Here is a 13,253-nt window from a genome sequence, read left to right as displayed (position 1 = left end):
TATTCACCTCACCTGCGCCCGACGGGGCTGTGGCTGCTTTGTTCTCCCGACATGTCCCGAGAGCAGCAGCGGTGCTCGGGCTGAGCGGGGCTGCGGGGAAGGTTTGTCACGTACAAAGCTCAGGACCGCCGACGGGCCGGTTCCGTGCTCTGGGAGCTGCCGACACCTACTGTCCGCGGTGGGACCGAGGGCGCGGGAGTTGGCGAGCAACACCCGCGGTCCTGGGGCGTGAGCCTGGCCTCCGGCCACTCAGGTGTTACCTGTTTGGGGTAACGAGGGAGGCTTTATGGAGGGACCCGAGAGGCGCCGGTGGGAGCGGCAGGTTTAGGAGATGTGAGTTTAAAGCTACAGGGAAACGTTCAGACTTTGGAGCTTTGCAAGATGGAAAAACCTTTCCCGTTGATCCTTGCTCCGCTCCCCGCCGGGTTAAGCCTCCTCCGTTAGCACAGCGCTGTAACGCGAGTCTGCCTTTGGGGGGAGCGGTGGCAGAGGATGAAGGCAAACGGGGGGGCTAGAGGGGATCCTCTGGGTTTTTCCGTTACCGCCGCCGCCTCTCACCCCGCCTGAAGCCCGGCGCGGTCCCGCCGCGCTGGAAGGCGGGTTTAGCGCAGGAGGTGAGGCCAGAGCAGGCAGGTCCGCGCCGCCGGGCCCTCCCCCTTGAAAACAAAACTTTTTTCTGGCAGGCACTGAGAGCAGAGCCCGGGCGCGGGGTCCCGGAGCCGCCGCGGGGCTGGTATGCGGTAGGGCCGTGCCATGTATTGGAAGAGCGACCCGATGTTCGTCTGCAGGCTGGAGGACAAGGACCTGCCCGCGCTCGGCGGCCCCGAGGAGAAGGTGCGTGATGGCGGTGCGAAGCGAGTGCGGGGCCGGTGCCCGGGATGGGGCGGTGGCCCCGCGGAGAAGCTCTGGTTCCCACCGCCTCCCTCCCCGGCGGGGCCCCGCAGGTACCGGAGCGGAGCTCCCGCTTCGTCCGGGCGCTGACCGCGGTTTTCCGCAGGCGAGCCCCGCAGTGGCTGACGAGGACTCCTGCTCTTCCTCTACCGCCCTCTCGCCCTCCTCCTCGCCGCAGTCGATGGCCTCGGGCTCCGGCTGTACCCCCAGCAAGTGCGTGTGCAGCAGCTGTGGTCTGGAGATCGTGGACAAATACCTGCTCAAGGTAAGAGCGGAGCGGGCGGCTCTGCCACTGTTTCCTCACCGACGTGACCCGGCGGCCCAGCCGCTCGCACGGCGCCGCCCGGCCCGGGAGCCCCGCGGACGTTTGCCCGCTCCCGGCCCGCGGTCCGAGCTCCCGGTGCCGCCAGGCCTTGCTAATCTTGCCGCCCGGGACTGCACGTTCCTCGACTGGAGCGGGTCTGATGGCGAGCCCGGTCGCACGTTTGCCTGCGGGATTTGGGCCTTGGGGCAGAGTCAGGTTTCTGCTCGTTCCTCAGGTAACGTTCTTCGGTGCTGGGACCGTGTTTTCTTGACGTGCTGCAGGGGAGAGCGGGGAGAAAAGCTGTGGGTGAGAGCCAGGGATCGCTTCCCGGCCGTGCCTTAACGCTCCTGGTGAAGCGGTGGCGGCGCGACCTGTTTGATATTAGCTAAAATAAACTCGCCAGGGTGGTGTCCTGAAGCTCAGAGCAACAAAGTGAGCCTTGAGAAAAGTAGAGGTAAAAAGATGATTGTGGTAATGCCTGTGAAAAGGAAGCAAGCTGTGTGACTGCAGAGTAGTTTTGCCAGCCTTAGTGTTCGGGACTAAGATAATTTAAAACCAAGCAAAACCATGTGTCTTTAAATAAACTGTGTCAATGTAGCTGTGAGGCGGCTATTTTCCTCCTGTTCTACAGCCATTAAAATTATCCTGGATCGGATTTTTGCCGTTTCATTTTCAAAAGTGAGATCAGGCAAACTGCTGGAAGTCGCTTCGTTCCATTAGGTGCAGCCTTGAGTAAAGCCGTTGTGTATCCTGCAAAGTGAAAGTCGTTGTCACCGTTGAAAACATCCTGATGTTATTACTAGATGGTTTGCTTAGGGTGAGGAGGTCAAAGAAAGGCGTATGCAGGTTGGTGCTCATTTAAAACCCGGTGGGTGCAGGTGTGGGGTCCTGCTTGGTCAATCCCAGCTACCTCTGCAAGGAGTGGGTGCAGCGGAGCATACCCCAGCTGCGTTCTAGCCTTTTCACTCCTGTGATATGCCGGGAGCTCGTTTGTCCGCCGTTGATGTCGCTTGAGTGAGCAACTGCAGACATGTTGCTTGGAGCAAAAGACTTCTAAATGATTTAGCCTGAAGTTTGAACTAGCTGTTACTGCTTCCTGCATGGGCAGAGAGGGAAACAGTCTGTGCTGGTGGTTTCCTGCTGACCATCAGAGTGCATCTTCCACTTTGTAAATTAATCAGAGAATGTAGATGGCGATGGCAGAGGGCACAGCTGATGTCCTATTCTGTAGAAGAGTGCTGGCCTCCGGAGGAGAGGCAGAGATGAGTTCTCTGTGCCTGGATGTCTTGTGCTGCACTGGGGTTCCTGGCGTGGGCCCTCGGTCGTGGTTGGAACGGCTGCATAGAAATGGGGAGCAGGCCCGGCCTGGCTGGTGAAGCTGCCCGGGGCCAGCCTCGGAGCAGCTCCTCTGGGAGGATGGGTTTGGTGACAGCCGTTGTCAACAGTTTCACATTATACTGTAGTGTAAATCTGTCAGCAGACGGGGAGACGTTGCCAGTGAGGGAGAGCGTTGGGCAACTGCAAAACATAACGTTATAACCTGGAGGATGACTGAAACGAGCGACTCCAGCACACAAGTGCTGGAGTTAGTGTCGAGCTTTCGCTGTGATTTGTCTGGCAGAGTCTGATGAAAGGCACATCCTGGATTATCTCAAATCTGCTGCTTTGCCCTAGGCAATCTATGGGCTGTTTGGTGTGAGACCAGAAATTGGCTCAGAAAATAAAAAAAAATAAATCTGACTTAGTCATTGTTTGGTTTAGAGAATTTGCAGCATGGGATTATCGAGAGGGTTGTTACTTACTTTCTGTGGTCACTGGGAGTCTCAGATTCTCAAATGATTTAAGTTATTTAGCTGCTGTGTGAAGCACAGTGTCTGCAGGACCAAGAGTTCTCTTCATGGGAAAAATTAAAATAAATGCACATAATTTATTTACCAAAAAATTAAATGTGAGCTTTCAGATCTGCTGATTTGTGCTGCTTCCCAGGGCTGTGTCCAGTTTCATAGATATTGATGATAAAGAGCTGTTGAACTTGCTGTTAAAGCATCTGCTGGTATTTTGAGACTCTGGCTTTGTTTACTCACTTTGCTTTAACAGAAACCTGGCAAATGAAGATGTGGCTTGTGATGTGTTTCCCTTTGTCAGACTTACCCACCAAACACACACTGCCCTTCAATACTGGTCTTTTAAAGTTTCAGATCCCTCTGCAAGGTTTGCTCTTTGTTCAGCAGGACTTTGACAGGCTGGAAAATAGAAGTATGTGAGTTTGCTGCCTTCCTGAGGTCATGTGAGGCCAAGACGTGCTCTGTTACTCCAATGCTATGAAAACAGAACCGGGCATAAAATGCCTAAGTGGAACTCTGATCTCTTGCTTTCTCCTCTGGTGCTTTTAATTGCAAAACCATGAAAGCTTATTCGGAAGACCCCATCGCATTAATTATCCTTCAATGCACAAGCTCTGCTATGAAGAAGATGCTTTGCTTTGAAGAGTAATGTCCTGTGAATCGCGGCACACGTGATTGTTTTGGCTTTGTCAGTACAGATGGAAAACCGGGTTCTGTGATGCTGAAACCCAAGGTTGGCAGCACCGACCTAGAGGGTGATTGTTCTGTTTTGCAGGTGAATGACCTCTGCTGGCATGTGCGCTGCCTCTCCTGCAGCGTCTGCAGGACATCCCTAGGAAGGCACACGAGCTGCTACATCAAAGATAAAGATATCTACTGCAAACTCGACTATTTCAGGTATGCCACACAGGATTATCATTTTATTCCGTAACACATTACGCTTGCTCGTTATTTTTTTGCTTAAGCTGCAACTAAAACGCATGTTGAGGCTCTTTGGGTTGTCTTTTCTAGGTTTATTTTCAGTAGTTCAACTGCCATTCCTTGGAGAGGGACTTGGGAGACTCCAAGTTTGTCTAATGCAGTGACCCATGAAGTCTCCCCCTCTACCCATCCACTGCACAGCTACTGCATTTATACAATCATTTACTTCTTTATGCATGGGGGGGCAGGGAATCAGAATTCACACCATAGTAAGTTGTAAAGGTATTGTATGTGTGAAGAATCATCCTTTGGTAATACTGATGGAGAATATGAGGTACAGTTGAGATGATATTCTGCCTGGACTAGCACTTTGCTGGTATGAGAATCGGGGTATCCCATGAACCTACACAACCAACCCAGAATAAATCCCATGATCTTTAACAGGAGCTTTCAGCGGTTATACCTTTATGATCCATTTGATTTGGAACATAAGGTGTTCTTCACAATTAAGGTCTAATCCTGTAAGGAAGGACAGTACTTATTTGTGTTGCATTGGAAGTACTTGTGATACAAAAATCTTCAGTCCAGAAAGCAAAAAAAAAAAAAAGTGCTGTTAATTTTGGTGTGATCAGTGGCACTGCCCCGTGCCAAAGTGTTGATGGGATCCTCACCTGTGTGGTGAAAGGATTGTGTTCAGCTTGTCAGTTTTGCCACTGAAGGAGAGGGAGGGGGCAGGCTGAATGCTGCCAGCTCTGGAAAGGCAAAGAGAATTTTTGCAGAATCATAAGGACAAATTCTTATCTAAATAATCAACATCCCTTGGTTGATGGTTTCCTCTTTGAAGAGAAATATTCTACTGTAGTAATGTAAATCCTTGCAGATATTTGAATTTCTTTTAAGCTAATAATGTGGTGGTAATTAAGGAAATAACTGTGAAGACACTGGTTTTCCCCCTTCTGCTGAAGGGGACTGAGTGATTAGTGAGGGATGGTGTAGCTAAATATAACAGTTCAGATTACCACTAGAGCAATGTGAAATGTACTTGAATAATTGGGAGACTTTTGAACATGGTGTCAGCTGCTTCCATCTCCCACTTACAGCTTTTAAAAGAGCAATTATAAAAGAAAGGATGAAGAGTTGTGAATTCATGTAGAAGTTTATGATGATTTTCCCGTTTTCCTTTTGGCTTATGAAAATATTAACTTTTGTAGTCCAGTATAGTCTTGCGTTAAGCAATCAGATAAAACTCATGGATTTACTTTTGTTTCCCAGGTAAGACACAACTACAGTGTCCCCCATCCTTGTGGCCAGCCTGCCTGCTGTGGGTCTCAGCTGCGCTGCCACATCCAGGTCGTCCTCCCAGAGCATCCTTCCTGCCTGCACAGTCGGTGCCTTTGCCCTCACCCTGTGGTGGCCTCTGTTTTCCAGGCGGTATGGGACCCGCTGCTCCCGCTGCGGGAGGCACATCCATGCTACTGACTGGGTCCGCAGGGCTAAAGGCAACGTCTACCACTTGGCGTGCTTCGCCTGCTTCTCCTGTAAGAGGCAGCTTTCTACAGGAGAGGAGTTTGCTTTGGTCGAGGAGAAAGTCCTGTGCAGAGTACATTACGACTGCATGTTGGACAACCTGAAAAGAGAAGTTGAAAATGGTAACGTGCTGCTTTTGTTAAGAACTGTGTTTGTGGTTTAGTTTAATTAAACTGTTGGGGTTCACTTCATCTTCCTTAGGAAGAGGTAATTACCTGCCTTTGCTGAGGCTGGAAGCGCAGGTTCTTGAATTAAAATAATGTGCAAGTTATTTGATGTTTTAATTTTTTTAATTTTTTTTTTTTTTTAGTTTGTGTAACTTGTTTTCTATCCTAAGGAAAAGAAAGCAAGAGTGTATCAACTCGATAAAGTACTGTGCTGGATCCTTCCCCACTTGGGAGTGATTTGGGCTGTAATGGGTAATGACGCCAGACATATGCTGAACGGCATATGGCTTTTTTAAAGCTGAAGTTCAGTTGGTCAAATGCTGTCACTGCAGAACAGTCTGAGTTACAAATAACATTGTTTTGAATGTTTAGCAAACAGTGGTGTTTTCCTTTTGATGCTTCAGGTAATGGGATTAGTGTGGAAGGAGCACTACTAACAGAACAAGATGTGAATCATCCAAAACCAGCAAAAAGAGCTCGGACCAGCTTCACAGCAGATCAGCTCCAGGTAGAGGCAGTGCTAAAGGCTTGCATAGCTCAGGTTTTTGCAGGACATAGGTGCTGAACTGATAGGAAATTAGATGCATATGAGGGGAAAGAAAAAATTTGCATGCTTTAAACTCTTTCATAAACTATCAAGACACAGCATGTTTCTGGAATTGTTTGTTAGCTTCAGTAGTTTAATATGAAATAGTTACTCTTCAAACTTTTTATTTCCCTGGGGGCAGCCAGTAATTCTGCAGAGTGGAAACAAAAAGGTGGTTCTGTTTTGATTGCTTGATGAAATCTATTTAATCAGGCATTTACATGGCTACATATAATAAAGACAAAAGATTTTTAGAATTCTATAATGTGAGAAGCCGTACTGAGGATGGGTTCTGTGTATAACTTCAAGATGTTAACAGGGTGGAAGGTTGGACTTTGTTGTAATGCTCTGCTTTCAAGGCTTCTTGTCTTGTTGCTCCCTTGGCAGGAGTTAGCTCTGGACTGCCTCAGACATGAGTTATTTCAGCCTCTGGATCACCACTTCACTTAAATGAGCTTTCTAGGGAAAACTGCCATGACTAGAGCCAGCTCCCCATGAGAGGGGTACTGGTGAGACCAGATTTAGAGGTTTCAGCCTGCAGCGGGAAGGAAGCTGTTCTCTACCTAATCCTAGCTACATGTCCGTGCTTTCAGTTTATAACACATCTGAATTTCTGGTCACACGTGGCTGCTACAGCATTTGTTTTCTACTGTCTCAGTTTGACCTCTGTTTTGTTTGCCTGTCCTCCTTCTGTTTGTGGTGAAAACACTTGAGAAAAACTAAAGTTGAGGTGCGAGGCATTTAAGCAGTGCTGTATTACATGGCATGTGGCTGTTCAAAGCTTGCTTTGCTATTTCAGCCGTGACTGGAGACAGAATTATTGCAAACAAGCATGTTGGCAATAATCTGACGAGGGTTCTGGGCATCAAACTTGAACTTCTGCAAAAGGAAACTTTCTTTTCCAGCAGTTGCTGAAGGGGAGATAGGCACAGCCATCAGCATAGGAACCATTTTCAAAGCTTCTTCCCATTTACAGTCACTCAAACTTCCATATTCCCCCCTTTTCCTGTTTTTTAAACAGATTCTGACCTACTTCATCAGCTGCTTGAGTTCTCAAGGCCTCTTGTTATTTAATGACACTTGCTATTTGCTCAGCATCTCTCTGTACCTGACCTTGATGCTGGTGTAAGACTTCCAGCAAGGGAAGCATTTGAAGGATAAGTGACTGTCAGGGTTGGCAGCGTGTAGTAACACACCTCGTGAAGTACTTGTACCAAAGGATGTCCATGCTTTTTGATGTCTTTGTATGGCACAGTAGGCAAGTAAATACTATAGTTTTGGTGCTTCTAAATGGAGAGAAGTAGTTGGAATCTTCACAGAAGCAGCCAGACAACATTTGCAGGCTATCAAGGGTCAAAATGCAGAAATGAGAAGCTACTGTTTACTGAGCTGCTGGAGATAACTTTCAGAAACCCATGGGGCCTTATTTCCTTAAACAAAGTTACCTCTCCCAGGCTCTGCAACTGTCCACGGTGAAGCCAAGGTGACATCTACTGCCTAAAAAAAAGTCATTCATATCCTAATGCCAAGTGTTGACAGCAGCTTCCCGTGAAAGATAAGTGTAATCGAACAGCCACATAGTGCAGGCAGGCAAGGGGCAGCCGCTGCGTTCCTTGGATTGGTTAAAGGTGAAGGAGGCACAAGCAACTTCCAGGTCTGCCCTCTGTGCAGCTGCAAAGAGGGTTAAGTTGTTCCGTGTAACACAAGATGCAGGTAGCGATTAACACGTTCAGAGAGGTGAATCAAAATCCCCTCCTTGTGCTGTGGTCTGCTGCTATAGACATTACCAGGGATGTTCAAATTTCTCTGCAGTGAATTTTCTCTCAGTCCTTTTAATGCCACCCTCACTCAGCACCCCCTGCATGTTTCACTACTGCCAAGCAGAATTTACTCTGTTCCTGGTAAACGGTGCAGCATAATTGAGCATAATAAAGGGATTGGGGGGGGGGTTCTATTGTTTTGGTTTTGTTTTTTTTTTTTCCTTAATTGTATTTGGGACTGTCAGGGAGTAGTGATTATAGGCAAGGAGCAGGACCTCGGTCTTTGCAGAGTCCCTAATGCTGCTCTCAGTGCTGCGCACACAAACCTGCCATCTCTTATCTTGCTGTTTCAGGTTATGCAAGCACAGTTTGCTCAGGACAACAATCCAGATGCACAAACACTTCAGAAACTGGCAGAAAGGACAGGCTTGAGCAGGCGCGTTATACAGGTAACTGTGCTAAGGCACTGAATGACAAAGGCTGGTACTCATTCTTTGGAAATGCTTAATAACAACTTTCTCTGTGTAGTTACCCTGAGATGGAAAATGACCTAATCTAGCAGTTTTCACATAACTTTAGACAACATCCTTAGTCAGGAATAGGTCTAGAATAAACCCGTGAATTTGGAAAGCTTCTTGTATTCCTCTTGCATGTTGTGTAGACTATTAATAATCTTCCAGGAAGAAACTTCTCAGCCTAAATGGTAAAGAAATTGCACTAAAGTCTTATAAATACAGATTTTTTTACTTTAATAGCCTGTTCTTAAGAGCTGCAATCTGAGAAAATGGCACTCAGGATCAAGGGAGTATCAAGTGACCTGTTTTAGAAAGCAAAGTTAAAGTATACACCCATGCCATCCAAAACAGGGGCAAAACCAAACTTTGAATCTTTGCTTGACGATGCCTTTCAGCAAACCGTATAAGCATGCTCTTTCATCATAGATATGAATTTTTATATTGTATAGATTATATATTTATGTGTTTATGTAAAAAGTAAGTTTGCAGTTCCCTCGGCTTGTTCTGGCCTGAAAGATTGACAGTTTTGCTGCCAAAACCAAGGTACCTGGCAGCAAAAAAAGGAATTTTGTACACTCTTCAATGCAAAGAGGAAAGTGAATCCTGTGAACAGTCACGGCATGGTCAGCCATGTGCTGAGGGACAGTGCTGGCTGTGCCCTGTGCAGCCCTGCTCTTTGGGGGTGCTGGTCACTGCTGGAGCTTCCCTGGTTTGACCACACTTATTTGAGGCACCCTGCAGGCTTTGAATGGATGTTTCTTCATTTGCGCTGTCAGGCCATGTCAAAGACCCAATTAACTAACTGAGTTCAGCTGAAGTTGGAACTCTGGTGTTTTTCTTATGCTAATGTTGAAACAGAATGCTGTCTGTCAACATGGTGTAAATTTTTTCGCCTTTTCAGGTGTGGTTTCAGAATTGTAGAGCACGCCATAAGAAACATGTTAGTCCTAATCATTCATCTACTGCTCCTGTCACAGCAGTTCAGCCCTCCAGGCTGTCTCCACCCATGTTAGAAGAAATGGCGTATTCTGCATACGTACCCCAGGATGGAACGATGTTAACTGCTCTACACAGCTATATGGATGGTAGGTACAACAACATCACATACCCAAGTAAAATCATTAGTGACTGTAGCAAGAGCAGTTTATCAGGTACTGATTAAGGAAACTTACAGGATTTTTAATTCCTAGTATGTCCCTGCCCCTGGCAGGGGGTTGGAACTGGATTATCTTTAAGGTGTCTTCCAACCCAAACCATTCTATGATTCTGTATGTTACTACTACTTGCTATCTACACCTCATTGAGAAGTGTGCCTCTTTGAGCAGTGGTCCTTCACTGTAAAAGCAGAGCTAAAGATCTGGGTGTGAAGACCATTCCTTGTGCTTCCTCCAGCCTATGAATATTAGTAATAAGTAACCAAACACTTTTTTTTAAGCATCTGTGCCAGGTTTCTAATAATAGGTAATTTTGAGGCAACCCACTCCCTGGCTCTTACCCCAAGGACTGTAGGTACATTCAATCCAGCAACTTCACCAAAAACTTTGGCTTCCCTCACAGTGACACATGGGGAGGGGTAGCCCAGAGGTCAAAAGTATGTTTCAGTCATTGCATGTCTTTATGGCCCAGCAAGTCAACAGCTTTGGCTCGTATTTGTGATTAGGAAGGACTGTGAAGGTTTGGGAAAACTGGGCTCCGAGCTGCACGTGTCGTCTGAGCTTATTTCCCTCTAGAGCAGGGTGTAAGGTCAGCTCTGTGTGGATGCTGGGCTGGGACAGAGAGTACACTGCAGTGCTTGGGACCAGAGGACTGTTTCTGCCCAATGGGAATTACTTGCTACTGATCTTTTTGTACGTCCCCTGAAGCTGACCAGTAAATATTTCTGGTTTTGTAGCTCATTCTCCGACAGCTCTTGGACTCCAGCCTCTACTACCCCACTCAATGACACAACTGCCACTAAGTCACACCTAACTCCTTTCTGTCAGGGATATAAACTATTAAGGGTGTAACCTTAAGTCATTTATTGAGTATTAAAAGTACCATTGGAAGATATTAATATTAACTTTTTATTTAACATCTAAAGCATTTTCGAGATCAGTTTTGCTGCCCAGGTATGTAAGTATATTTAGCCTGCAAGACACTTTTATGGATTCTGCATAAATAACTATTACATTGTTTACAAGCCTTATTCAACACCTTTTTGTATTGTCTGGAAGTAGTCCACTCTAGTTATGTGTGTGTTAATTTATTTGCCATCAAAAGAGCACTTTGCCTAAAAGAAAGGACTGACAATTGTGCAAAATGTTTACAATTCTCTGTGAAATTGTAGTTTATCATTAGTTTGTATCTGTAAGTTATTGCTGAAAGTATTACCTGTATTTGAGTTGTAACAGCCTCTATGTTAAAGCTTATTTCTGTGAGTTTACAAAAATAAATTTTGGTTGCAAATATTTTCCAAATGAACTGAATAAAGTTTCTGCTGTAGCATGCCAAGCAAGAGTGGTGCTGTGTGTCCATGGCTTCACCCGGGTCCTCTCGAAGTGCTGAACTTAAATCTTCCACTTAAAGAGAAGGTCCCTGGTAACGCTTTAGGTGCACTACAGTGGATTTTCAGGAGTGTTCATATCTCTCCTGAAAAGAATCCTATTTTTTAAAAATGGGCTTAGATGGGTCTTGAAACAGACCCAGACACATCTTTTAAGTAAGTATACAGAAAACAGTGCTGCTCCTACAGGTGTGCAGCTGCAGGGTGAGGGAAAGGGTGGATGTATAGGATAGATGCATATAGGACATTTAATTGTGATTCAAGTCAGCAAGTGGAGAATTACATTCACCTCTGCTTTAACAGTTTGAATTTTTACTACTTCATCTTCTGCTTTCTTCAGTGGTTTTCTCCTGTGTATGTAATATGCAATACTTAGAGTCTGTATTTGTAAAGTAAATTCTAGTTCAGTATTTGAACTGACCTGTGTCAAACTGCATAGGAACAGAGACTGGAATTCAGTCAAGTGCACAAATGTCTACTGTGTTTTAAATGTTGATGTGCTAAGACTCAGTTGCAAAGCATGCTTTGATACACTGATTCAATGGACAAAGGCTAGTGCATTCTGGCAATTCCACTGATTTTTGCCTTCACAGACTAGTTTCCTTCAAGGATTTAAGACTGGTAGATAACATCTATACACCTAAACTTTACTTGCATCAGAAGGAAATTGTACTTTGAAGGTGTGCGTGTGCATGTCCGTGTCCTATTTTGCTCTCCAAGCTATGAGTTAGTGTCTCTATTCTGTGAAACTTCTTAACTGTCCTGGTGAAATCATTTCAGTGTGGAAAAGGCAGTAGTCTACCTGCTACCATGGAAAGATAATGGCTTTTGAGAGCATAACTTCAAGCTCGGAATTACTCAAGTTCCATAACTTAAATGTTGGCACTGTTTCAAGTGCTGCTCACAGATGTCTGAGCTAATCTGAGTTAGCAGAAGCAGTCTATTTGCACTGACACAGTGATTTGTTTAGGCTGATATTATCCTGTCACAGTTGTGTCACAGAACACCACAGACAGGGTGTTGTGGAACTTGCCTGGCTTTGCATTTTATTCTAATGTACATAACTTCCTAGTGCAATACTCTGTGTGGGATGCTGGATCCAGTATGTTGTTTTCAGTACCTAAGCTAGCTCCATACAGCTGCACGGTACAAAACTCCATGTGTACCAGCACAGACTGGTTTTTGTTCATTTGTTGGGTCTGTTATACAAGTAGGACAACCTTACTGCTGAAGTTTTACCACTTAAATGCTAAATAATGTTAATTTAGATCCAAACATAACTTGGTAATTTAAAATGCAACCTGCCTTGTGTCAAGTCCCTTTTAAAGAAAAGTGATTATTCATTCTGAGGGACTAAGCAGCTTTAAGTTGCCTGAAACAAAGTAAGTCTGGTCTTATTTATGAAACCCTCTTCTGTTCAGTGCAGGATTAAGGTAAATAGGGAGCAATTTTCCCATTTCCCTATGAAAATAAGAAGTAGGAGAATTCATTTGCTACTACGAAAGACTGAGCAGCTATTTGTAAGTGTAGAGTAGAAAATAAGAAGCTCCATCAGAGGATCTGGTCTTGTTGCTGTTTAAAGCCTAACCTGGACACTGCAGTGCTGAGGAAATGAGTGGGCTATCTTCACAGAAAGAGAATGCAGCTATAGCTCCAGCAGGAATATGTACTATGCTCAGTCAGTGCCTTTTAGACTGCACAGGTTCAATTTAAAATTGATGTATGAAATTAGTGTATGAAATAATTCATCCTAACATCTTGCTTAAGGGATCTTGAACAGAGAAAGAGATGGAGCTCTGCCTAGTGCTCTGCAGATGCTTTTGCAGGGAACTTTGTAATATGTTTTCTGATGCCAAAGCATTTAGCCTACATTATAGGATGACCATATGACACTTGCTAATAGTTTCAATGCTACATATCTTAAGAAATCCAAAATGGAACTAAAGATTCGAAACATATTTTGCATCAAGAGGTTATCAAAGGAAGAAATATCACTATAAAAGTTACAGTTGTGTCTCAAATGTCCTGTGAGAAGGCCGGCTATCAACTTCCACTCCTCTTCCCCTTCCTTCCCTGACCTAACCAATGCAAGTTGGGGCTGGCTCACGTAATGTGTTGGAACAAGTAATTGCACCGTGAAATAAAACTTAAAATGTATTATATTCAACCTGCTGGAGGAGGAGGGAGAAACAGAGA

At 45.3% G+C, this 13,253-nt stretch overlaps 1 protein-coding gene across 1 annotated transcript; it reads left to right on the top strand.

The window, feature by feature from the left end:
• Positions 1–753: 753 nt before the first annotated feature.
• LHX8 (LIM homeobox 8) lies at positions 754–10,483 on the top strand (the record flags this gene model as incomplete). Its single annotated transcript, XM_080622933.1, has 8 exons — positions 754–834; positions 998–1,156; positions 3,815–3,936; positions 5,389–5,609; positions 6,059–6,162; positions 8,354–8,449; positions 9,417–9,600; positions 10,407–10,483. The coding sequence occupies 8 exons, from the start codon at positions 754–756 to the stop codon at positions 10,481–10,483; spliced, it is 1,044 nt and encodes a 347-aa protein (XP_080479059.1).
• Between the last annotated feature and the right edge of the window lie 2,770 nt (positions 10,484–13,253).

Source organism: Psittacula echo (assembly GCF_963264785.1).
Source record: "Psittacula echo genome assembly, chromosome: 7".
NCBI lineage: Eukaryota > Metazoa > Chordata > Aves > Psittaciformes > Psittacidae > Psittacula > Psittacula echo.
The sequence above is the reverse complement of the archived record's forward strand: the minus strand, read 5'-3'. Positions and strand labels throughout refer to the sequence as shown.